The sequence below is a fragment of the Musa acuminata genome, unplaced genomic scaffold, assembly GCF_036884655.1.
Source record: "Musa acuminata AAA Group cultivar baxijiao unplaced genomic scaffold, Cavendish_Baxijiao_AAA HiC_scaffold_42, whole genome shotgun sequence".
NCBI lineage: Eukaryota > Viridiplantae > Streptophyta > Magnoliopsida > Zingiberales > Musaceae > Musa > Musa acuminata.
In genome coordinates this window covers 121215-145982 of record NW_027020324.1, presented here as the reverse complement: position 1 = coordinate 145982, position 24768 = coordinate 121215, and the positions used below count along the sequence as shown (strand labels likewise).

Below are 24768 nucleotides of genomic sequence, written 5' to 3'. Positions count from 1 at the left end.
CCCAATTTTGATCAAGGATCTTTTAGATGCAGTTGTCATGGGATGCAAAACTAATTTATGTAAATAGGGGTCAATCAGAAAGGCATCATGCGAATATCTATAAACTATTTTCGATAGCACATCGACCACCATAACAGGAACAGTCACTGCTGTGGTAGGAAGAAATCAGATGGTTAACACAATCAAGAAGAGGCATCAAAGAAGCCATAGCAGATACACACTTCCCCAGTAAATTTTTGGAAAAAGGACAGTGTACTCTAATTAGTGCTCATGCAAGGTAGATGCCTGACAATAATCTGAAGACATGAATGACCAAGAAGAAATCAAGCATGCAAAGCATCAGCTTGATCAAGAGCATTTCTTGCCTTCCAATCAGACAGTGGCCATTGAAACCAAGTGATTCTAAATACAATAATCATATTGCCGCCCTCATAGCACCACGTGCTGCCTCCCGCTTCATTTCTGCAGCCTTTCCGCTCCCTCGGAAGTACATATATACTTTCTGCACAGGATTACAACAAAAGTAAAAAATGTGTGAAACATTGTATTCAACAAGAACTGTCTCAAATTTTACTGGATCTCATAAGGCATTCTGATTTCTCATTTGGAAACCAAGGTATTTTTATTCAAAATACTCTGACTATATTTCATTTAGTATACAAATGATAAGCAAGATTACTGATTACCTTAAAACCTTATATAAACATATTTTAATCAATGAAGTAAACACAATTAACTTTAAAAGGAAAGACAAAACGGAAATTGTCAATTGCCAGCAGCTCCCAGGCACAGAAATATCACCTGCATGACCCAAACGCTGAGCAGTGACTCGAGGCAGAACAAGCCAAACCCAACGAAATAGAAAATCTGCAAGTGCAAAAAACAATCTAGTGTCAGATAACACCAGAATAGGATATTGACTGAGCAGTGAGAGTGATATATCGTATAACCTTGAATATATTTTTATCACTTCTCTGTTACAATTTTAATAAAGAGATATAAATGTTCCCCATCAAATCAGACTAGTTATTTCTTGAAAATAAAGTGCTTGCTTGGAGCATCATACTGAATAAAAAAATCTAATTAAAGCAGATGTTTAGCTGCTATGTTACAATAGATGACCATTGAGTAGTGCAGGCATGCGTTCTGGAATGTAGTATGTGGCTAGCATATGTGGAAATATTATGACATTCATCAGTTATATCTATACTCGTTTCTTATAACTTATCACTTGAGTTCTTAAATGGGTATAAAATCATCCTATAATTTTTTATTAGGTCCAAGCATATGTTCAGTCACTAACAATCTAGAGTTGATTGTATTACTCTTAATCTCCATATTAAAGTTAACTTGAATACCTTAATTGAATTGTATATGCAGCTGCATATGCTCCCACATACCATGTATATGCAACGTGGCACTGTGGCCACTTTATCAAGTTGACATGGATAATATTTCTTGCATTACAATTGCAACTTAGGACCCTTAGTCTATACTTCCAAGTGCAACCAAACAACCTGCAGGTTGAACTCCAGAATAGTTACAATTTAGGATCTATTATTTCAAATAATTGCTCCCCTGTAGACCATTTTTTTTGGCTAGCCCATCTGTGTAAACTAACAATTTAGACTGCTACTGGGGAGACCCGCACAATGTTTTGACTTGGTCAGGCCCAACATGGGCAAAAAATATATGCCCAATCAAAATTCGTTTGACTTAGGTAAAAGCTTCTCTAGCCTGGCCCTGCCCAAATGAAATCAGATTATGCATGTTTAGGTTCATAATGTACACCAATTTATTGTGAGAATTCTTGGGTCTGAACCATGTCATTATACTTTAATATTTTGAATACACGTATGCTATACTTTTGTGCTTAATAATTAGTTTTTGGCTGCCTCAGGCCAAACCTGGCTAGAGATGATGGTAAAGTTGACTCCATCCAGAGCATCTCCTGTATTACATACAACAACCACATATCTCTCCAGTTTCCAGTGTCCCATCCAACCACCCACCTTGACCATTGTGATCCTTTTCTTCATCCTTCCTTTCGTGCCGCACAACTGCTGTTACCCATCTCAATAACCACAGTATTTTCTTCCATCTTCCCACAATCTTCATTCACCACCAAACACTAGATGAGTGAAACAGCAATTGTGAACAAAGGCAACAAAACAAAACACACAGCAAACTGCAGTTGCAAATGCAAGCAACCAAACAATCAAGAGAATTTTTAAATGCAACACTTACAATTACATTGAATTTATAGCAGCAGGTATGATGGAAATCAAACTACATTTCGAAGATGTGGAAAAAAAAAAGGGCCGAACTGAATCACTTTGGATTGATAGTGAACTCGGGTTCAGGTTCAATTGATGTTTTAGGATTGTCATGTGACAATATTCTACATAATTAGCATCTTATTTTCTAGATTGAAAATAAAGTAGAAGAAGTAAATAAATAAGAGAGAATATTGCAAGAATCATCATTTTGCAAGAAAGGAAAAGCATTATGCACAAAGAAGGAAGATAATTCTTCAGAATCGTCATCTTGCAAAAGACGGAAGAACATCATATATAAAGAAGTAAGATTATTTTACGAGAATATTTTGGAATCTCATCTTATCAAAAAATGACCCAATACAATGTACTGAATCATCTTGATATGAATTTTATTTTCTTCCTTATTTGTAACTTCCTTTTCTTCCTGTATTTATGGCCTATATAAAGAGGCCAAAGTATTGTAATGGGATCATTAGTATTAGAATGAATATTAGTTTTGTTTTCTCATAAATTGTGTGAGTGGTGCGAGGCCACAACTTCCTCCTGATCAAAGTCGGAGGACATGGAGCGAGTCCAAAATTATTCCCTACATTCCTCTCCTCTCCAATACTCAACCATCTTGCAACGAACACCCACAAACCAATCTCTCAACATCCGAATTCAACCAAAAGGATGTCAAAGCACTCCTCGATGATCTTAGTATGTGATTGAACTTCTGCTTTGTTATTTATTGTTTAAATTAATTATTCTATAAATCAGGTTTCTCTCACCTTCTCTCGTGGTTTCCTTTGGTAAGAGACAATATGCTAAGAAAGTTGGAACTTCAAAGGCCCTAGATCCAACTCAGGATGATGATAACTCAAATCATACTAAGACAGATCAAGAGTTAGACTAACAGCAAAATCATATTTAAAAAAATACCAATCCTAGAAATCACTTACAACATTTTGAGTATAAGCCTGAAAGGGCATATGAAAGGCCTCGTGCTCCACCACTTGCATCATCATGACACGTACAACTTGGATATGCACGAGAACCACCAAAATCACCTTGGTCATGGTAGACACACTTTTAGGGAGGTTAATGATGACATTAGAAAAATGGTCAAAGTAGAAGCACCCTGCTTCAATGGCAGGTTGGACGCAAGGGTTTTTATTGATTGGTTGTCTGATATGGATGACTATTTCAATTAGTATGATATGTCAAAAGGTCTTCGAGTATGCTTTGCAAAAATAAAATTCATAGGTCAAGCCAAACTCCACTATTGAAAAACGAATTCAACGTTTAGGCCAAACTCCAATAGAATATTAGGATGAAATGAAAGAAAAACTAAAAGAAAAATATATCCTTATATTCTACCAAGAACATTTAACGGATCAACTCCAAACCTTGCATCAAAACAATATGTATGTATTTGAATATATTCATAAGTTTGATGAATTGATGGTTAGATGTGACATTCAAGAGACTAAAGCTTGAAATTAGGAAAGAGTTAATCTTATATGTTATTAACTCTCTGGAACATATATATAATATGGCCTTGGAGTATTAGCAGTATCTTAAGGTTCATGTCCCTAGGAGGTTCAGTTCCCAAGTTGGAGAGTTTGCCATACATAGGGTCAGTGAAAATGATAAGCCTTCTAAAATTTCCAATACAGCCTCCACTCAAAATCGATTTAGTGATCCAACCATTAGACATCCCTAAGACAATAAAGGAAAGATTGTTATCAAACTTTTAAGACAAAGCGACACCTCAACTCGTTGCTTTAATTACCACAAGACAGGACACTTTGCACATCAATGCCCATCAAGAGCCCTTCACATAGGAAATGACTTTGAAAAAATAAAATACTCGAAAATAAATTAGCTCACATCCCTGAAGAAGTCAATTAAGCTAATGAAAATAACGATGAAACCCTTGCTGTCTTGAGACGTATCTTAACCACACCCAAGGTAGAGGAGGATTGGAGACAAACCAATATTTTTCATACCCACATTAAAGTGGGCGACAAGAGTTGTAAGATAATCATTGATGGGGGTAGTAGTGCAAATGTCGTATCCATAGGAACCCTTGAAAGAATGAAACCGAAATTTGAAACACACCATCAACCCTATAAGGTAGCAAGGGTAAATAAAGTCACCATCCTCGGTAAACAGTGTTGTCTAGTTCCAATTAAGTTTGCAACTTATCAGGGATAGGTTTGGTGTGATGTCTTTCTGATGGAAGTTGCCCATATCCTTTTAGGACGATCATGGCTCTTTGACATGGATGTGAGCCATTTTTGTCACGCCAACACTTATATGTTTAAACATGAGGGAAAGAAAATTATGTTAAACCCATGTAAGCCAATTAAGGTTAATAAAATCTCAAAAATAATATAAAAGGATAAACCCTTACATGTGTTAAACAAAAAATATTTTGAATATGAAAACCAACAAGAGAGGATAATTTATGCTCTTATGACCAAAAGGAAGTATAAAGGTCATTGCTTGAAGCGGCCCAAGACCATCCCAAGGAAGTTGACAAGGCTCTTAAAAGAATTTAAACATCTCACCCATGAGGAATTGCCTGATGAATTGCCCTCTTTTAGAGACATTCAAGATACAATTGACTTAGTCCCAAAGTCAACTCTTCCAAACTTGCCACATTATAGGATGAACCCCTTAGAACATACTGAACTAAAAAGACAAGTGGATAAACTCCTACGGAAAGGTTTTATTATAGAAAGCTTAAGTCCTTGTGCTGCCCCTGCACTATTCACACCTAAAAAGGATAGTTGGGTGTTAGACATTCGAGCCATCAATAAAATCACAATTAAGTATAGGTTTCCCATACCTAGACTTGATGACATGTTAGTTATGATGGTGGAATCAAAATGCTTCTCCAAAATTGATCTAAGGAGTGGTTATCATCATATTTGTATTCGTTAAGGAGATGAGTGAAAAATAACCTTTAACAAAGGATGGTTTGTATGAATGGTTAGTGGTGTAGGACAGAGTAGGGAAGTAGAGGAAGAGAGGGGAAGAGGAAGAAAGAGTAGTGTGAAATAAGAGAGGAGAGTAAGAGACTAAAGAAGATGCAGTTCTTTTTATTTAAATATAAATTATTTGCTCCATTGACAAGCTCCACTATTTATTGGGTTTTAGGAGCCTTGGTATAATCAATGAAGGCAATGATTCCTAATAGTAATCTTCTAGGGAATTAGTATGACTTCTAGAAATCTAAAATGTGACTTCTAGTATACCTAAATAGTAAATGAGTGCACTTAATGCAATAGGAGCTCTTAGAAAGACCAAAAGACTTATCAATTTTTAACGCAACTCTTAGAATTTCTAGACCAACTAATTGATGGCTTTTAGTTGATTCTTAGATTAGAATAGACTTTTCTGAAATCCATTGTAAAGCTAGATGGTTCTCCATCATTCTCCTCTGGTGGAAAAGAACTCAACCTCGAGGAGTGATATATAAGGTACTAATCCAATAGGTCTTGTGCAAAATCACGTAACTTCTCCAAAGTGGCATCAGTAGTTGGATGATCATACCACTTGATAAGAAAGTGTGGAATAATGCTAGTAGCAGTTGTAATAGGCTATTATCAAGAATGGCCTCTATATCATCACTATGTTGTGCGAGAATTGGTGCTTTAGGAGGATTATCACCTATAGGAACATTGATAGATAGAAAAGGAGGCTCAAAAGTACCATGATATGAAGTTAAATCCTCCACATTGAAAACTAGACTAATATTTAAGTCAAAAGGCAAATCGAGTATATATGCATTAGAACCCAATTTTTGGATAATAGGGAAAGGACCAATAGCTCAGGCATACAACTTTTTTATTGAGTTTTAGGGAATCACTCATGACAAATGCAAGCCAAGACATAATTACCAACTTGAAACTCTTGATTTTTATGATGTTCATTGGTAGAAAGTTTGTAACTTTCATTATTTATGAAAATTTTACGTCATATTTCAGCATGTAAATCATGAATATGTTGAAAGAAAGTGTTGGTTGGTTCTGATGCATGATAATCAAGTGAAAGAGGTGCAAAGTCAATGAGTATGCAAGGAGTATAGTTGAGGAAAACTTCGAATAGGCTTTTTTCGATCAAACGATTGATTGAGTTATTGTATGTAAACTCTGTCGTGGGTAAGGTTAAGTTCCAATTTCTTGGTTTCACCCCAACTAATCATCTAAAAGAAGATTTCTCAAGGAACAGTTAACAACCTCAGTTTGTCCATTAGTCTGGGGTAAAAGGCTGAAGAGAATTTTAATATTGTGCTAAATAATTTTCATAAAGTTTTCTAAAAGTAGATAACATATTTCACATCCCTATCAGGCAGGTTGAGGGCAAGCTATGTAATTTAATCACTTCTCGAAAAAACACTTTAGCAATATGTGAGGCATCGTTGGTCTTGTTACATGGGATAAAGTGGGCTATTTTTTTAAAATCGATCAACAACCAAAATAGAATCATGGATACAAGCTATTTTGAATAGTCCAAGGACAATTTAAACTTACAACTTGCTATGGTGAACATGGAATGGGTAATGGGGTGTCTAGGTTAGAATTATGTTTGCAAGTTTTGATAATTTGATAAATTTGACACTGTGACACTACTCAAGCAACATCTCACTTTTAAGGACAGTCAATAAAATCTATCCTTAGCAAATGCAATGGTTTTGTCTTGGGCTAGGTGACCTATTTATCCACATGTGTGTATTTCCCAAATAAGAAAGTCTTAAAGGGAGAATCGAGAAACACACAATCCAGTAGATCAAAAAAGATAACCATCCCTAAGAATGAAGTCCATATGTTTATGATGGTTTTCATCCTGAACTTCTCAATAGATATGACTAAAGTTTGGATATTGAGTATACTTTTCTTTTAATCGCTTGGATCTATGACCTTGAGACTCATGGTAGACAAGATTGTAGAAATTTAATTAAGGGCGTTAATAGTTTTATTTTAAGCGTTAGAACAATGCTCAATTACAAAAGAGTATTTGTTGAGAACCTTGACCAATTTGGCAAATTGGGCATTTAACTTCTTTGGGGCATTTAAGTACCTTGAGGTCTGATGGTCAGACAACAAAACAAACTCTTGTAATAGAAGGTAATATCGCTAATATCTAAGATGTTACAAAATCGTATAGAATTCTTTATCGTATATAGAATAATATTATTTTGCATCATTAAGTTTTTCATTGAAAAAGACAATAGGCTGACCCTTTTGACTTAAAATTCCTCCTATGCGTATACTAGAGGTATCACAAGTGACCTCAAAGGGTTTACTAAAGTTAGTAAAGACTTTCGTAACAGGTAACGTCCAAGAAAACTCACCTTACTTCAGGCAATTAGTAATAGGTATCATGAAGGATCTAAACTCTCTAATGAAAAAGACTAATCCATGGAAACTTCGAATCTCAAAAAGGGTTTTTGGCTCAGGTTGATCTAAATGACGTAGATCTTTTCTTAATTAGTGGTAACACCTTGGGTAGAAATGATGAAGCCTAGGAATAGGACATGGATTTGAATGAACGAACACTTTTTCATATTAACATAGAGCTTAGCAACTCGAAGGGTAGTAAGAACCTATCAAGGATGTTCTAAATGATTCTCTCTAGTCTTGTTAAAGATCAAGATATCGTCAAAGTAGACTATAATAAATTTTCTTATGTAAGGTTATAAAACTTGATTCATGAAACGTATGGAAGTACTTGGGGTATTCGATAGACCAAAGGGTAAGACTAGCCATTTGTATAAGCCATCTTGAGTTATGAATGTTGTTTTTCATTCATCACTAGGTCTAATACAAATTTGGTGGTATCCGCTTCTTAAGTCAAGTTTCGAAAGCTAACTAGATCCAATGAGAAGGTCTAGCATATCCTCAAGTTAAGGAATCGAGAAGCGATATTTGATTGTTATTTGTTAATCACTTGGCTATCGACACATCCTCCAAGACCCATCTTTTTTAGTGGTTAACAAAGCAGGGACAATGCAAAGATTGAGGTTGTGTTGCACAAAGCCTTTAGCAAAAAGTTATTTAACTTGTTTAACTCGACTCTCTCCTTAAGATTCATTTTATAATATAAGAGATTAGGGAGCTATGATTTTAGGATAAGGTCAATGACATGTTGAATTTATAGTAAGGATGATAGTAAGGATGATAGCTCACTAGGTAATTCTGAGGGTATGGCATAAAAAAATTTATTTAATAAGGATTTAACTTTAGGAGTTAGGTCAGAAATAGTGCAAGGGCTAGAAATTTCTCTAGCATTGATGACCACATAAAATTTGTTGTTTAGGCTCTCTATTTTAAAAAATTTAGGATCCAATAAATGAAGTCTCTTGGTGGTAGGGGCTTGTTGTCACAGACTTATCTGGTTTTGCCTAAGTCGTGCGGCACCCTTGCATGTCCGTATGCAAAGGTTAGCCTCCCCAAAACCTCTCATGGTCCCTTAGGACCTACAAAAGAGAAAACGAGTTAGAGAAAGTGCCTCACTCAGGATCCACAAGCAAACATTTCAGAAAACACTTTATAACCAATGTAAATTACAAACATATTTCACAAGCTCTAAAAGGTCGCACAATAAAGGATCCAAAATAGTTCACTACAGACTGAAATCTCTCACAAGTGTCCACATGACACAACCTTTATTTACAAGTGTAAAATGGCCACCAGACCCAACTAAATTGAGGTTGTTAAGCCTTCGACCATCCCTCTATATGCTATGCAAAGCATGAACAAACCAAAAGACATGGACATACATGAGCATTACATTAAACACACTGTTTACAGTTTTATCCGTGACATTCTCCCCCACTTATTCCTTCGACGTCCTCGTCGAAGCTTACCGACACTGTAACTCCTTGCCTTTACTGAGTCTTTAATCTTCCGCTCCAGCTACAATATGCCTCTTGGCTCCCAGTTGCTCTCCGCTGCTGTTGTTGAGTAGTTGAACTTTTGATCCGCCATGCTACTTCAACTCGCCAATGACTGTGGTGTGGGGTTGGCTGAGTTGTATTGATCCCTGTTGGTTCCTGCGGATCCTTCAGATGAAGGAAAAGACCATCCTTACTATGCGTCAGTCTCTCAAATGCCTCATGTTGCCTGAACTGGGTGGATGCTTGTTGGAACTTTAACGAGCATCGCCTCGTAAACTTTTGAAGTTTTGGATCATTCCTCCACAAAATTTGCCCATTGGCTCTTCTTTTACTTAGTTGTCACTTCCAAGTAGATTCGTATCACTTCCGCTTTCGATTGGCATTCTGTTAGGAAATAAAGCGGATAATCTACTCTCAATAGCACCGACCACCATTGGTGAGGATTTGATAACTATTGTCTTCTATTTGGTTTCTTCGAAGGGTCTTTGAACATGTGCAGAGCTCCTCTGCTGGATAAATAAGAGAATTGGGGTATTCGGTTTCGCCCATTCTCTTAAGAGTTGAGAAGGTAAAGGTTACTTGACTTCGCCCGCCTCCTAGAGGGTTGTACTCCATGCATCGATTTGGTTACTGGTCTTCACCTGCTCTTTGATCACACTTCTGAAGCACTTGAAGTGTTTGCACTCATTGCATTTAGTTAATTACTGTGATTCATCTTCTCAATGCCATCGAACTTCTGGAATGCAGAAAGTTTTCACCCCAACTTAGAGTAAGTCTCTAATAGTTTTGGTCGCCTCTGGGATTGTGCCATCTTCTCTGTCAACCTGTCGCTTACTCCACTGAGTAGCAAAGGTACAACATCGCATACTACCTACTTTGTTCCTTGGTCTTGCACTCTTGCATTGACCCGAAGTCCTTCATTTTCGGCTATCTTGATGAGAAGCTCGTTGACACCAGTCTTACGAAGTTTCTTGGCTTCTGTCCTTCAGCCTTGTTTCGGTACTTGGAGTTTGCCTCTGCATTCTTCACCTCCTCGGCCCCCTTTCACGATCAAGCGCTCTCCCCCCCATGAGAGCAAGGGATCGAGGACTTCACGGAAGTCCTGCCTTTACGGTACCATGGCATTGCCATGCCCATGGCCCTACTATCCGTCACCTCGCATCTGCGTCCCTTTCTTCATGATCGGTAGATTTGCCTCTGTGGCACTATGGCACTCCTCCGAATCCACCTCCATTCTAATCGATGCTTGATTTTTGGGTAGCTAAGTCCCTCTAGACTCGTCGTCGCTTCCTTGCCTCTTTCGACCCTCTATTTCAACACCTCTGTGTTCTTAAAGCAGTTTCCCTTGATCGATGGAAAGACAGACTGCAACTCTCATGCATGGTCTCTGCCATCATGTTGCAGGGTTTACACCGATTCTGTTCTCCTTAGCTTCTTTGGTAGCAACGTTCGCTTACTCGGCCTTGTCCTCTGACTTGCCGAGCTCCCTTAAGCGAATATAAGGTCTGAAGCAGTCTAACTCTCCAACCGCTCCGATCATACCTCTGCATGATCAAGTCCCTCCCATTGGACTCATTGGTACTTGCATTCGAACTTTTCCCTCGGTAGTACACAGCCCCCATATGCTGATGACCAAGGCTTTCATCCGATGCAATATTCGATGCACGCATGGAAGACCTGCCTCTACGGTACCATGACCTTCACTCCTTGAATCCATAGTCCTTCTTGTCATCGCATTGTTCACCGAAGTGGAGCTCCCAATAGCTCTCGATCATACTTCCGTATAATATAGTCCTTCACGGGACTATATTCAGTATATCGCATTACCACGAACTGTTCCACCACGATCCATTGCACCATGTCACCTCCTGGTGACATCTCTATTGCATTCTGATCCTTGTGGGATGAACTCGGATTATGATCCCTCCATGTGTGGCCTCTACCAACACATCGCAAGGCCTCTTCCACTTTTGATTGTGTTCACTCCTTTGACAATCGACCATTGTCCACCCGTTCTCGGGTCACACATAGACAAAGCACCGCTCTAGGACAGTCCATCGCCTAGTAGCTCCCGAAGTCCACTGACTTTGCTGAAATTGGTGCACCATTGTCTGAATTCTGGGCCTCTACCCCTACTAGCATAATCTCTGTTGCGCACCGCTCCCTTCATGGCAATTTGAATGGCAGCACTATGGCATATTCTTCAAGAGTACCCTCCTCTGCATCCTCTTGCCCCGTGCCAAGGCCTTCTGAACCCAACTTCGCCTTCGCAAGTTGAGTCATCTTAGTTCCTCCGTCAAATGGTTCTCTAAGGTATGGTACATGTGCCTCGAAGCTCCCTTTGTCTTTGGCACCATACAAGATGAGCTCGCTCCATCATATTGAAGGACCCATGGAACGACATGATCCCACTCTTGCCTCTACAAAAGTTTATGTCCTTGACCTTTATCCAAGGAAAGCTCTGTGCCTCCGCTCTATGTTCAATCTTTTATACTGGCTCCCTTCATGCGGCTTAGGTACTTCGCCAAGTTACACCCAAGTTACTCCGCTCCTCGTTTTGCATTGAGTTGATGATGGCCCTCGCGCCTACCATTCCACGAGTCAGCCCTTCGTTGAGTCTGATCTCCATATTGACTCCAAGTGTGCATTCATTTGTATTGCCTTGGATCGCTCCCCCACTTGATCCCGCAATGCATTCCCCAATGCATTATCTCAAGCGAGATCATACGACGACTCCTCGCCACTCGCTCGGTCCGTTGAGCTTTATGAAGTTATTTTGAGATACTCCTCAACATGTGCGGTCCATTGCACATGGTTCTCCCTCTAGAGAGCCAAGACTTATCCATCCTGGATATCTGTCCCGTTGGAGCAACTTCTCTCTTCGCTTTGAAAGTTTCGGAGACCCCATCCCCTTGGACTACTCCGCCTTGCTGAACAAACTGTGCTTCGTTCTGCCTCCCGCAAACGCATTTGCTAAATTGTGACTCCACGTCAATATAACCCACTACTGCACCCCTTAAGGCCTAGCAACATGCTGAACTTACTGCACACTTCAGCCTACTATGGACGTATCCTTCTCATGCTGAAGAGAAAGTTTCAATGCTCTATGGCACTGAGTTTCGGTCGCCTTGGGATGGCCACGAACACTCAATCATTCGTATATAAGCCTTTGCATAAGTACCGAATTCTTCGAGTTAGCAATTCCCCTCACCTCTGTGAGCTTTGCACAACTCTTTTGATCATTGAACAACCCATTCCACCTTACATGGTCTCATCTTTTATCAAGCGCCTCGCTTGTCTTGAGCACCATCAAGTATGGTTGCTAATGTTGAGCCGTAACTCAAACTCAGCCATCCCAACCTTTGTGCGCTACGCATTCTTCCCAGCTTGCTTGTCCTCATGGTGCCTCTTGCGCGAAGGGTTGGTCATTCCTCTGAATGTCAATCTCAGATGCCCACTCCTCTGAGCGACTCCTTTTCCCTACATCTCCATGTCTGCTTTCCCCCAAATGGTCGTACGTGCTGGCTGCTCTCAACGCAACCCCGCTAGGTCCCCTATGTTGGCATGTCAAGTGTTTCTACGAGTGCTTGTCCCGCTCTAATACCATATATCACGGACTTAGCTGGTTTTGCCTAAGTCGTGCGGCACCCTTGCATATCCATATGCAAAGATCAGCCTCCCCGAAACCTTCCATGGTCTCTTAGGACCTACAAAAGAGAAAATGGGTTAGAGAAAGCGTCTCACTCGGGATCCATAAGCAAACATTTCAGAAAACACTTCATAACCAATGCAAATTACAAACAGACTTCACAAGCTCTAAATGGTCGCACAACAAAGGATCCAAAATGGTTCACTATAGACCGAAATCTCCCATAAGTGTCCACATGACACAACCTTTATTTACAAGCCTAAAATGGCCACCAAACCCAACTAAATTAGGGTTGTTAAGCCTTCGACCGTCCCTCTACATACTGTGTAAAGTATGAACAAACCAAAAGACACGAACATACATGAGCATTACATTAAACACCCAGTTTATAGTTTTGCCCGCGACATTGTGGAAGAGACTTGGGAGTTCCTAATTTGTCCTTTTATGATGATTTTGTTGGTCGTAGGATGATGCATTTGTATAGAAAGACATGTGTTTGCTCTTCTATGATTGGTAACATCAATGTCATATAACCAAGGCCAACCTAAAAGAATGTGGGCAATGTTTAGTGGTAGGACATCACAGCAAGTCTTGTCTTAGTAATTGCCCATTTTGATTAGCACTAGGCATCTCTCGGTCACAGGTAGAGTGGTTTTGTGAACGCAGGTTACTTTGAATACGATCGAATGTGACTACCTTAAGGTTTAGTCTCTTGATCACATTACTTTTAGTAGATTGGAAAATAGTTCTATTGTCGAGAGAATAAGAAGATGCTAGATGAATTCGATAAAGTTTGATGTACTTTTCAATCTCAAGGGCTCGTTAGGAAACTTCCTCCACAATGTTGAGGAAACTAAGAGAGACTTTCTATTGGATGTCAAATCTCAACACATTAACAAATCTTCGGACAGTGATGATTTGATCATCTTTTATTTCACACCTAATTAAAAGTTCCTCAAATCGGGCCAAATACTCTATTACACATGAATTTAACTGTTTAAGGTTTAACAATTGTTCAACCAATTGGCTTCGAAAGTAGGTTAAATATTTTTCTTTTAAGTTTTTGTTTCATAACTTTCCATTGAGTGCTAGGAGGCTCTTAATGGCATTCTAGACTACATTAGACATATTGCCAATATTTCATAACGAACTTTACTAGTTTCATTTTTGCAAATCATACATGTTCAATATCAATCATTCCATACTACTCAAAGCAATTTTCCATACTATCTAACCAGTCAACAAATATATTTCGATCAAACCTATCATCAAAGTCTGACACATCCACTCTGACTTTTCTAATTATTTCTCTTAGATTATCAGCAAACCAAACTTGTTGGACCATTACATAGGTTTACGAATTTCTAGTAGGTTCCCCAAAATCATTATGATTGTGAATAGGTGCCCTATAGGTGAACCTATAATTTATTTGAATTGGGATTTGGGGAGTAGGTAAAATTTCTTGATTTGAAGCTATGGTTTGTGGAGGATAGATATGTTGCCTAAGTGACTCATTAATCTCCTCATTCATGGGTCATTTACAAGGTGTTGGAGAGCTCTTACGACTTGGGTCATTTGGTCACATGATTGGTTCAACATTGTGCCATAATTTGCAAGCTCGGCCTTAGGATATCTACCTCACTCTATTGATTTAGGGATTCATTGAGATTGACTTGGTTTGCACCTCGCCTAGTTATGATTCTAATGTTGTTGACAATTTTCCTTTTGATAATAAGGTTGTTAATTGTTGCAATGCATAAGATAGAATTGCAATGCTTAAAATGGTTCTCTCACTTTTTTTTTACTTTTGTTTTATTTTTTTTAGATAATTTTCAAGAATTCAAATTTTAGTGGTATTGTAGTTGTAGCTAAAGGGGAGCGAGAGGGTGATAAATAGAAAAAAAAAAAGAGAAAACGAGGGGATAAGTGATGATAACCACGATCTAATAAAATATACGATTTTTCTTTCTAACAAAAAATATTAGTAAAGTTTTCAAAATTTACCTGGTACTGAGAGTTATGTGGTCCACCAATTCTGTAGAGACAGTCATCTCAAAGTCCAACTCCACACGCAAGGGGTTGATGTTTAAGGTACAAGGATCATTGAGTGTTGATCAAAGCTTTTGCTACTAGTTGAAACCCAATAGGGCATAGGGCAGGTTTATTGATGGCTTTGATACCAAAACTGGTGTAGAACAGAGCAGGGAAGTAGAGAGGAAGAGAGCGGAAGAGAAAGAAAGAGAAGTGTGAGATAAGAGGAGAGTAATGGACTACAGAGTATGCAATTCTTTTTATTTAAATATGAAGTGTTTGATCTATTGATAAGCTCCACTATTTATAGGGCTTAGGAGCCTTGATACAATCAATGAAGGTAATGATTCCCAAAAGTAATCTCCTAGGGAGTTAATATGCCTTTTAGGAATCCAAAATATGACTTCTTGGATGCCTAAATAGTAAATGAGTGCACTTAATACAAAGGTACACTAAATATAAAAAAACTCCCTAGAAAGACCAAAGGACTTTTCAATTTTCAATACAACTCTTAGAATTTCTAGACCAACTAATTGATAAATTTTTATTGATTTCATTGCATAGAATAAACTTTTCTGAAATCCTTTGTAAATTTAAATGATTCTCCATCAGTTAGTCATGCCTTTTGATTTTTCAAATGCACCTAGCATATTTATGAGGGTTATGACATGATTATTTTGTCCTTTCATTGGCCATTTTCTTGTCGTCTATTTTGATGACATTCTTATCTATAGTAAAGCCAAGGATGAACATCTCCTTCACCTTCACCTAGTTCTTAAGGCCCTTTATAAGGAAAAACTCTATATTAATTTAAAGTCTACAATCACATGCCATTTTTCTTGGCTTTCTTGTCTTCTTTGAGGGAGTTGCGGTTGACCCTGAAAAGGTTAAGGCTATCGAAGATTGGCCTACCCCTATAAACATTCATGAAGTTAGGAGTTTTCATGGCCTAGCTACCTTTTATCATAGGTTCATTCAGTCCTTTAGCACCATCATAACCCCTATTACAAACTGTGTGAAGAAGGGTGAATTTAAATAGACCAAAGCAGCCTTTGACGAGATAAAAGAAAGAATGACACAAGCACCTGTTTTACAACTTCCAGATTTCTCGAAAGCCTTTGAGGTTTCTAGTGATGTCTCAGGAGTAGGAATAGGAGGTGCGTTAAGTCAAAGACATCCTATATCATGTTTTAGCGAAAAATTAAATAAAGTCCAATAAAAATATTCCACCTATGATAAGGAGTTTTATGTGGTTGTCCAAGCCTTGAGGTATTAGCACATTACTTGTCGCCAAATGAATTCATCCTATATTCAGATCACCAAGTCCTATGATACATTCAATGACAAAGAAAATTAGGGTTGCAACATATTAAATGGGTTGAGTTCCTCCAAGAATATAGATTTGTCCTTAAGCACCAACCAGGGATTGAAAACAAAGCTGCTGATGCACTTAGTCGAATGACACTTGTCTTATACTCTATGACCAGTGTAGTGATTGGATTTGAATATATACGAGATGAGTATATGTCTTGTCCAGATTTTGTAAAGACCTATAAAACATTATTAGAAGAATCAAGATTAGACAACACACAGTTTACCATCCATGATGGATTCTTATTTAAGGATGTTCGTTTATGTATGCCCAATGGTTCTCTTAGAGACTTCATTGTTTGGGAAATACATATTGGAGGAGTTGTAGGACATTTTGGTCGAGATAAAAACATTGTCACGGTTGAGGATAGATTCTTTTGGTCTAGCCTCAAGAGATATGTGGCTCACATCATATCTCAATGTTGTACCTATCAATTGGCTAAAGGAAGAAGATATAACACAGGACTTTATACACCTTTTCCTGTAGCTCATACCCCTTAGAAGGACCTTAGTATGGATTTTGTCATTGGGTTAACACGAACCATCAGAGATCATGATTTCATTTTTTTTTTGGGTGGATCGATTTAGCAAACATGACACACTTTTTACCATGTAAGAAAACTACTAATACTTCACATGTAGCCAGGTTGTTCATGAAAGAACTTAGGTTGCATGGTCTACCAAAAGACCATTGTTTCTGATAGGGATGTGAAATTCACAAGTTGTTTTTAGAAAATCTTATCGAAAATCTTGAACACAAAGTTACAATTCTCTTTCACATATCACCCATAAACTGATGGGCAAATTGAAGTAGTTAACAGGAGTCTACGTAACCTTTTGCGTTGTCTTGTTGGTGATCATGTGTCCACATGGGACTTGGTATTTATTCCCTTTTGCTGAGTTTGCATATAATAGTTCTGTCAACAGTTCTACTGGTCTTAGCCCTTTTGAGGTTGTCACTGGACATCAACCTCGAAAGCCTATTGATCTATTCTTATCCTCCATAAGCTAGACCTAGTAAACTTGCTGAATCCTTTGCTAAACAGCTCCAAGACCTATATACCGAATTTCATAGAACGATTAATTTAAGCAATGAATTATACAAGTCTATTGTAGATGTTCATCATAGGTCACAATAATTCAAGGAGGGAGACCTATATATTTGTAACTTCCTTTTCTTTTTGTATTTGTGACCTATATAAGGAGGCCAAAGTATTGTATTAGGATCATTAATACTGGAATGCATATTAGTTTTGTTTTCCCACAAATTATGTGAGTGGTGCGAGGCCACAACTTCCCCCCGATCAAGTCAGAGGACTTGGAGCGAGTCCAAGATTATCCCCCTGCATTCCTCTCCTTTCCCATCCTTAACCATCTTGCTACGAAGACCCACAAACCAATCTCTCAATTCTCAACATCCGAAGTCAACCAAAAGGGTGTCAAAGCACTCCTCTTTGATTATCTTGGTATGTGATTGAACTTTCGCTTTGTTTTCTGTTGCTTAAATTACTTATTCTATAAATCAGGTTTCTCTCACCTTCTCTCTCTGTTTTAGCCTTTTATTTATTTATTGCCCACCCAACCATCTTTATCTTCATATTAAGCATCCCTTTAGGGTTGTCCTACGTCAAGGTACCTCTATTTTCAGGTAACCAAATAGGCCCTTAATACTTAGGTTGAATCTAGATACCACTCTCCAGTTATGCCCAAGTACCTCTACTAGATTTTAATTGAACTCCATAACATAACAAGCTTATTCAATCAGCAATATTCAGACAGCAATATTTCAGCACAAATGTTCATGTCTATAAAGTAATTTCAAGAATCTAGAGCAAGATTATAACACATTTTTCCGAGTAACCTATAACTCACCCCAACCAAAACCTTACTGCTGATAAGATCCACTGCTGGCAGAATACCTCTGCAACAGGAAACATGTAAAAGAAACCAATTAGCAGACAACAATATTTAAGTTTATTTGTTTGGCATAGTAAATAAGCTTTGATTGTCAGCATTCAATGAAACAATAACAAGTGGATCTATTTTTTCATATGCACTGATTCTTCCTATTGTCTACAGAACTAAGACAAATAAACACATTTTATTGATAAGCTTAGACTATAAATTTAAATTACTATAATAACAATAAATTACATAAGTGCTTCTAGAGATACTAGGCAGCCCAGATAGAGAAAACAATCTAAATTTATTTTACACAAACCAATGGAACCCAACACATGTCCAACAAAGTGATAATAATATTGAATGTTACTACTAAGTGGGAAGCATGGTCTGCAATACCGACTCATACCGCCCGGTACGGGCGGTATGTACCGGTTCGACAAATTGTCGGTACACGGACCGCCTGTTACCGGTCCGAGTGCACTGTAGCATCGTAGCAGTGCTACAGTGCTCGGCACACTTGGATGTACCGTTCGGTATACCGTACCATACCGGTACCGAGCCCAGATCAAAACACCGGTACGATACGATATTGCGAACCTTGGTGGGAAGAAGTCACAAGTATCCTATTAAGAGGTAAGTCTTTTCCACTACTCTGCAAACAAATGCTAATATGATGTTATACAACCCTACCCACCAATACTAATGTCATGCTAGCTAAAAATTCTATTCTACTGGAACCATTTTGTGGAGGCTATAACTCCTCCATTTGTGAAACATCAAGTGACATAGAAGGCCTTAGATTTATGCACAAACTATCATCTAATGACTCCAAAAATATCACAGGTCTCCATTAATTTCTCCTACAATTCAAGCAGTCTTGCAACAAATTCATTAGAATTACAAGCTAACACTCTTATAAGAATTGAAGATAAAATTGAATATGCATTCTTTGAAGTCGTATCATAAGCATGATCTCTCAAACAATGTTTGAAAGTTCAAAAGTTGATCTTCCAACATACTGATCCTCATTTATTTTCTCAAAGTAAAAGAAATCAAATTTACATTTGTATATCAGATTTAAAAAATGTATCAAACGAAGTTAGCTGTAGCCTACCTCCATCAGAATTTATTGCTTTCACTATTTACCATCTATTAAACACAAAAAGAAAACTTACGTTAAAGATTTTCCCTTGAAAATAATTGGAGGAGCGACAGCAGAATATATGACAAAAACAATGTGAAGCTGCAATGTAGATAACAGAGTCACTTGGAGAATATTTATTTGCCATAGAACATTACCTTAAGCATAGATATAAACCACCAAAGCACATACCAAGTAAAACAGGAAAAACCATCCAAAATTCAAAGCACTCTCAGTCCTATAAAACATCACAGTGCCATGGAAAATATAATGTCATAAACTTAATAATAAGTTTGTATCCGGCAGATTCTAAGGCCACAGATCTTCATAAACGGATTGCAACAAGAGTCTGTACCTCATGGCACGATAAAGAGGCCGATACCACAAAAAATATGCACCTGGGACACCAGAGATGAAGTAGATGATTGCAAGGAACCAGATCTTGACACCTAGAAATAAGAAGAAAGTAAAATAAGTTTCAGTTCTGGTATGATGAAATTGACATCCAAGAAAGATCCTTCGAATACCTTCCCCTTTAATCCATGCTGTTGTAACTGCTATGACATTCCAAAAGAGGCATGCTGTCAAGCCTGCCAAAAACCCAAGAGAAACAATATCATATTTTGTTTCACAAACACCTATAGTTCAATAGTTATTCTACTAGAATTATGCATTCCATATAGATCTTGCAAATTATACATGATGATTCATAAAACTATTTGACTAAGAATGCATACTGAAAATGTTACACCATTCTGTATATATGATGTAAAAAGCTAATTTTGGTTTCACCTTTTTAGGATCCATATTACCTATCAGCAGAAGAAACTGCTTCTTAACCCAAAAATGAACTACATGCAGCATAATGCATATACATTTCACATCCATGAATTATGCATACCTGTCTTTGTAAAAAGATGTAAATGCATCATGCACCATGATGTTAAAAGTAGACCAAACTAAAATGACAATCCAGAGAGTTACTGTCATGATAGTAAAATAAACTTTCATATAGTGGAACACTAACTAATATGATCCTCTCTTGTGTCCTTAATTTTGTTACAACAGTAATAAAGATACAAAATTAACATGTTTTGAGCAAGGAAAACAAGAAGGCATCGAGAACCTTAAATATCAGAGAGGAACATCAACAATGATAAGAAATAAGAGTCTGAACATACCTAACAATGAAGCAAATGCAAGATACTGCAATCTTTGCAAGTGGATGGGTATCTCACTTGCAATATCATGATGAATAATAGGAAAAAAAGGTGGCCAATTTTTCTCATCCATAACAACGCCAGCTGTAGAGAGGAAATACACATGAGGGAATCAGATTAATAGCAAATAAAAATAAACTTGTCTTTTTCTTAAAACAGCAAGTTTACTTTCTTAAAGTTCAAAGCTAAAAGAAGTATTAACAATTTGTTTTAAGAAAACAAAGAGAAGTCACCTTGTGCTGCAGCCTCTTCTTTACGTTTCAGTTCCTGTTTACCCCACAAATAAACAAAAACAAACAGAAAGCACATATCAACAAATTAAAAAAAAAACATTCAGATTAACAGTAAACACTAAAAGTAAACATTTGCGTGTTATTTCATGCATATGTTGTTTACATTGCTAAATCATTAGTTAATCTATATTTTTGTATTTAAATCAGTTATATTTTTGTAAAATAGAGCTTGCAAATCCAATTGCACATCTAGCCACATATTGCAAAAGCATTATGTCATCACCAATCACCTACCCCAAGTCCATTTTTTTAAAATCTTGTACACAATAGATCTTATAAATTTAGCAAACGCTTATGAAGCAAATAAAGTTAGATTTTTTGTAAAGCATGTAAACATGATATTGTTCTTTAAAAGATCTTAACAGTTAATAAATTTATTGCACTGTTGTACCATTTACCACATGTTACCTACCACATAGTGTTCAATATGCTTGAGAACCAAGATCTTGTGTTATGGTTGGCTCACAAATGAAGCATACACACGAAATTTACAGAAAAGAATATACCATATCTCCTGTTATTTAGTTTCAACTATCTGAAAAACTTTGGCACAGGAAAAGCAAAAAATGAAATTCCAAGGCTCAGAAATGACTTAGGTGGTTTATGAGCACTCAACTCAAGGGCATACCTTTTCCCTCTTATCTAATTCAGCCTCCTTGGCTTGTAATTCTCTTTCCTTTTTCTTCAAATCCTGCATTAAACAGATAAAACATAAACTCTGGAAATATCAGTACCCACACTGCATATGATGCAACCAAAGTTACTCAGTTGAGATAATTGGTTAGAGAATGATGCTATCACTAATCCAAATTTTGCACAAGAAAAATAAGGTTCATTAATTGATTGTGTTCCCTAGATGCCAGTTCTGAAAATAGCTGTTCAGAAGTCCCTGAAACATATATAATGGCAGGTCTGCTGGTATAAGACCCAAATCAATAAAGAATAGTATGATTGCTGTAGCAACAGGAAGCAGAGAGCAAGGAAGGCAGAAAAGAGGTGAGATAGAAAAAAAAAAAAAGGCAAAATAAAAAAGAGTGAAAGAGAAGAAATCATAGAAATAAGGATAAGCCCTCTAAACTGGTCAGATCTCTCATGATCCTTATAATTCAGGTCATATTGGGCCAACCTAAAAGGAATGCAAATCAGACATATTGTTTTATGATTCCCACTCAGGTGTCCTTCCTTTTAAGATTATTTTGAGTCGTGTTAAGGATTCATTTTATTTTTTAAGGAATAAATCTTCCATACAGAAGAATCATGATTTCAGCAGTCATTACTTAAATAGGACTCTTAATCAAGTCTAGTGACAGACCTTAAAATCATAAAAGAACAACAGAATATTCAAAATAATTGGAAACAAGATCTTAAGACTAATGCTATGTAGAACTAGACCAATAACCTCGAGTCAACCTTGGTTGTGTCACTGTAAGGATAGGTTTATGAAGTACACGTACTGCTGAACTTAGTGGACCTCCTCCATAATTTGATCCAGCTACTTTTCCACGTCTTCCAGTTTCCTGCCATAAATAATGTATGATACTGAATGCATATCAGATACAATAGAACAAACTAAAAGTAAAGAACACTTATCTTCAAAGAAACAAACGGGACACTAAGCTAGATATTAATTAATAAATTCTCCCATAAGAAAAAAAACTTGCTTCTAGAATTAGGTATTTTTTCTGTTTAAAATTAACTATCTTAAAAGAATGCTTGAATTTTTATGGCCATTATCATGTGGAGAAAATTAGAAGTTCCATCTTTAGGTAGAATGGCATCCAACGATATGCATTAAGCAACTTGCAATTGTCATTGAAAGCATGGTCATAACTAAAAAAATGAAATAAGAATATGGGTCAATACTGCAAAGACAAACAAGAGGTGCAACACTTAGTGAACTGATGAAGAAGAAAAAGCTACAACTATTACAAACAAGGTTTCAAATGTCGGTTAGACCGGTACATACCAACCGCTAAATACGGGTCTGACTAAGGACCAATGTTGGAATACATAGCTGAGTCCCGGTTGATATTCAATTTTTATTTATTTTCATCAGTACCAAGGAATATAAGGTGTCAAAACCAATGTCAGACTGAGATTTTTAAACTTTTATTCTTACATGATTGATTCACAATGAAAGCTAATTTCCAGAAATTATAATGTGAAACTATCACTCATGAATATAGTTAGGAACTCCCAGAGATTAATGCCAATGAGCAAGTACGCTAGAAGAGACACATTAAGAGCCATCAGTATGCATCTTATAATCACCAGGCAATTGTGAAGATGAGGATAATGATGCTAAATATTTAAGCAGTATGAACTCTAGCCGAACAGCTACATTTTTGCTGCCAACCAGAGACCAGCAACCGAACATCTGCATTACATGTTGAGTTTCAGCCTAGCTTTACATTGTTAAAGGGCAATATTTTTGACAAATGGCAGCTGCCAGACTCAATTTAAAACAACATTCCGAAAGAAAATTCAACGCAAGAACGTAAGAACAGGGGTACCTCGACTAGTAATTCAAAACATCATTTAATGGTCAAAACAAATTCATCATAAGTTTTCAATTAGTGCAACTGAAGAAGACTGTCCGGCAGCGAACCATATACCAGAATTCCTCATAGCTAAACATCAACTAGTTTTGGGCAATATCAAGATCATAAAATTTCCTAAAAGTCGCTGAAACAAAAGTATAATATACTGAATATTTCCTTGATGACTTTGATTTGTGGTATTGACATCAAATCATGTCATGTGAAGATGAAAAAGTAACCGAAGAAGCAAGGTTGCCGAACTACCATATGTCCCAAATTTTGTCCTGGTCCAAATGATACCCAAGATCTACTTTTTGGGTTTCATCATAGTAATACGAATACTTACGGGTCAATTAAGCTTGGGCCAGCCAAATGTGCTTTTAGGGTAGAATAAGACCAGGGTGGTCTAGGACTGATCGCAAGCAAGTTTGGCAGGTCATATCCCAATTCTATGCAAATATTTTAGAAGTCAATATTGCTGGCATTCAGTCAGAGCCTTCAGAATCCAAGTCCTCTACTAAAACCATAAAGAGAAGGTTGCGACAACCTGGATAGGTTTTGCGAGGTCAGAATACAGTACAAAACAATGCTGAGTAAGCCCTCATTTTAGTACCCATTGAAATCTACAAAAGAAGTAGTCTTTCAGAACCCGAATGACACGGCCGAAATCAGAAGCAGCAAGCAATCGTCCAAACTTAGAAGGGAAGAAAGCAATAGGTAACAATCTGGCGCCATAATTTAGAAGATGAACCAAATTAACCAGGCCTACTACATTCGTTGATCACTAGAAAGCCCCGAGTAAAAAATAAGTGGAATGGGAACAGGAAAATGGGGAGATCGGCCAACTCACCGCGAAGGGATTAACGTCTTCTTCCTGGAAGGGATCGCTGTCATAACGCCCCGCCATCAGATCCTAACAGTAGAGAGGGGGGGGGGGGGGGGGGGGGAGTCGAACGGTGACTGGGGCGGAACAAGGGCAACTTTTGTTGGGTGTAATCCTTCTTCGGTTCAGGTCGGAACTGTGACGATATTTCTACTTCTAATTCGCACGGGTTCCATTTCCTCGTTCTTCTCGAATCAAATCTCAGCCATTCATTGATGGGTACGGAAACGGTGATATCAAGCGCAATGGTACAAAATGCGGCACGTTGCCTGCGATTAAGGTTGCATTTCAATTGTAAATGCAGTTTGTGCCTTCGCATCCAGATCAGCGTACAAAGTTCTCAGTCATGGTAGCTCTAAAAGACCAGCATACCTTGAAGACTGCACTGCGCACCGGAGGCTTTCTTTGCCCTGCCGTTCGGGTAATTCCAGCAATTAGGTGGAGCTGTACATCATCATTCATCGTCTCCGCTCCAGATATGTTATGCCTGCTTGCAAGAGACCTGTTGTACGCATCGTCTGCATTATTACTGAGCCCACTTATACACGGGCCATTATCTATTTGTGC

General features: G+C 37.7%; 1 protein-coding gene across 10 annotated transcripts; it reads right to left on the bottom strand.

Annotated features, from left to right (window-relative positions):
• Nucleotides 1–173: 173 nt before the first annotated feature.
• LOC103970463 (secretory carrier-associated membrane protein 1) lies at nt 174–24693 on the bottom strand. 10 transcript variants are annotated; one of them, XM_065175484.1, is made up of 13 exons: nt 24574–24693; nt 22233–22295; nt 21407–21469; nt 20719–20752; nt 20447–20569; nt 19793–19855; nt 19621–19714; nt 19458–19503; nt 19300–19367; nt 18092–18140; nt 2013–2112; nt 802–867; nt 174–502 (listed from the first exon to the last, which is right to left on the bottom strand). In XM_065175484.1, the coding sequence occupies exons 1-13, from the start codon at nt 24661–24663 to the stop codon at nt 324–326; spliced, it is 1038 nt and encodes a 345-aa protein (XP_065031556.1). In that variant the 5' UTR covers nt 24664–24693; the 3' UTR covers nt 174–323. The 10 variants fall into 10 exon arrangements, 7 of the variants coding, with proteins under 7 accessions (XP_065031556.1, XP_018675085.2, XP_065031558.1 ...); XM_018819540.2 differs by lacking the exon at nt 24574–24693 and adding an exon at nt 24169–24262; XR_010502647.1 differs by having other exon boundaries at nt 431–502; nt 2013–2131.
• Nucleotides 24694–24768: the final 75 nt, after the last annotated feature.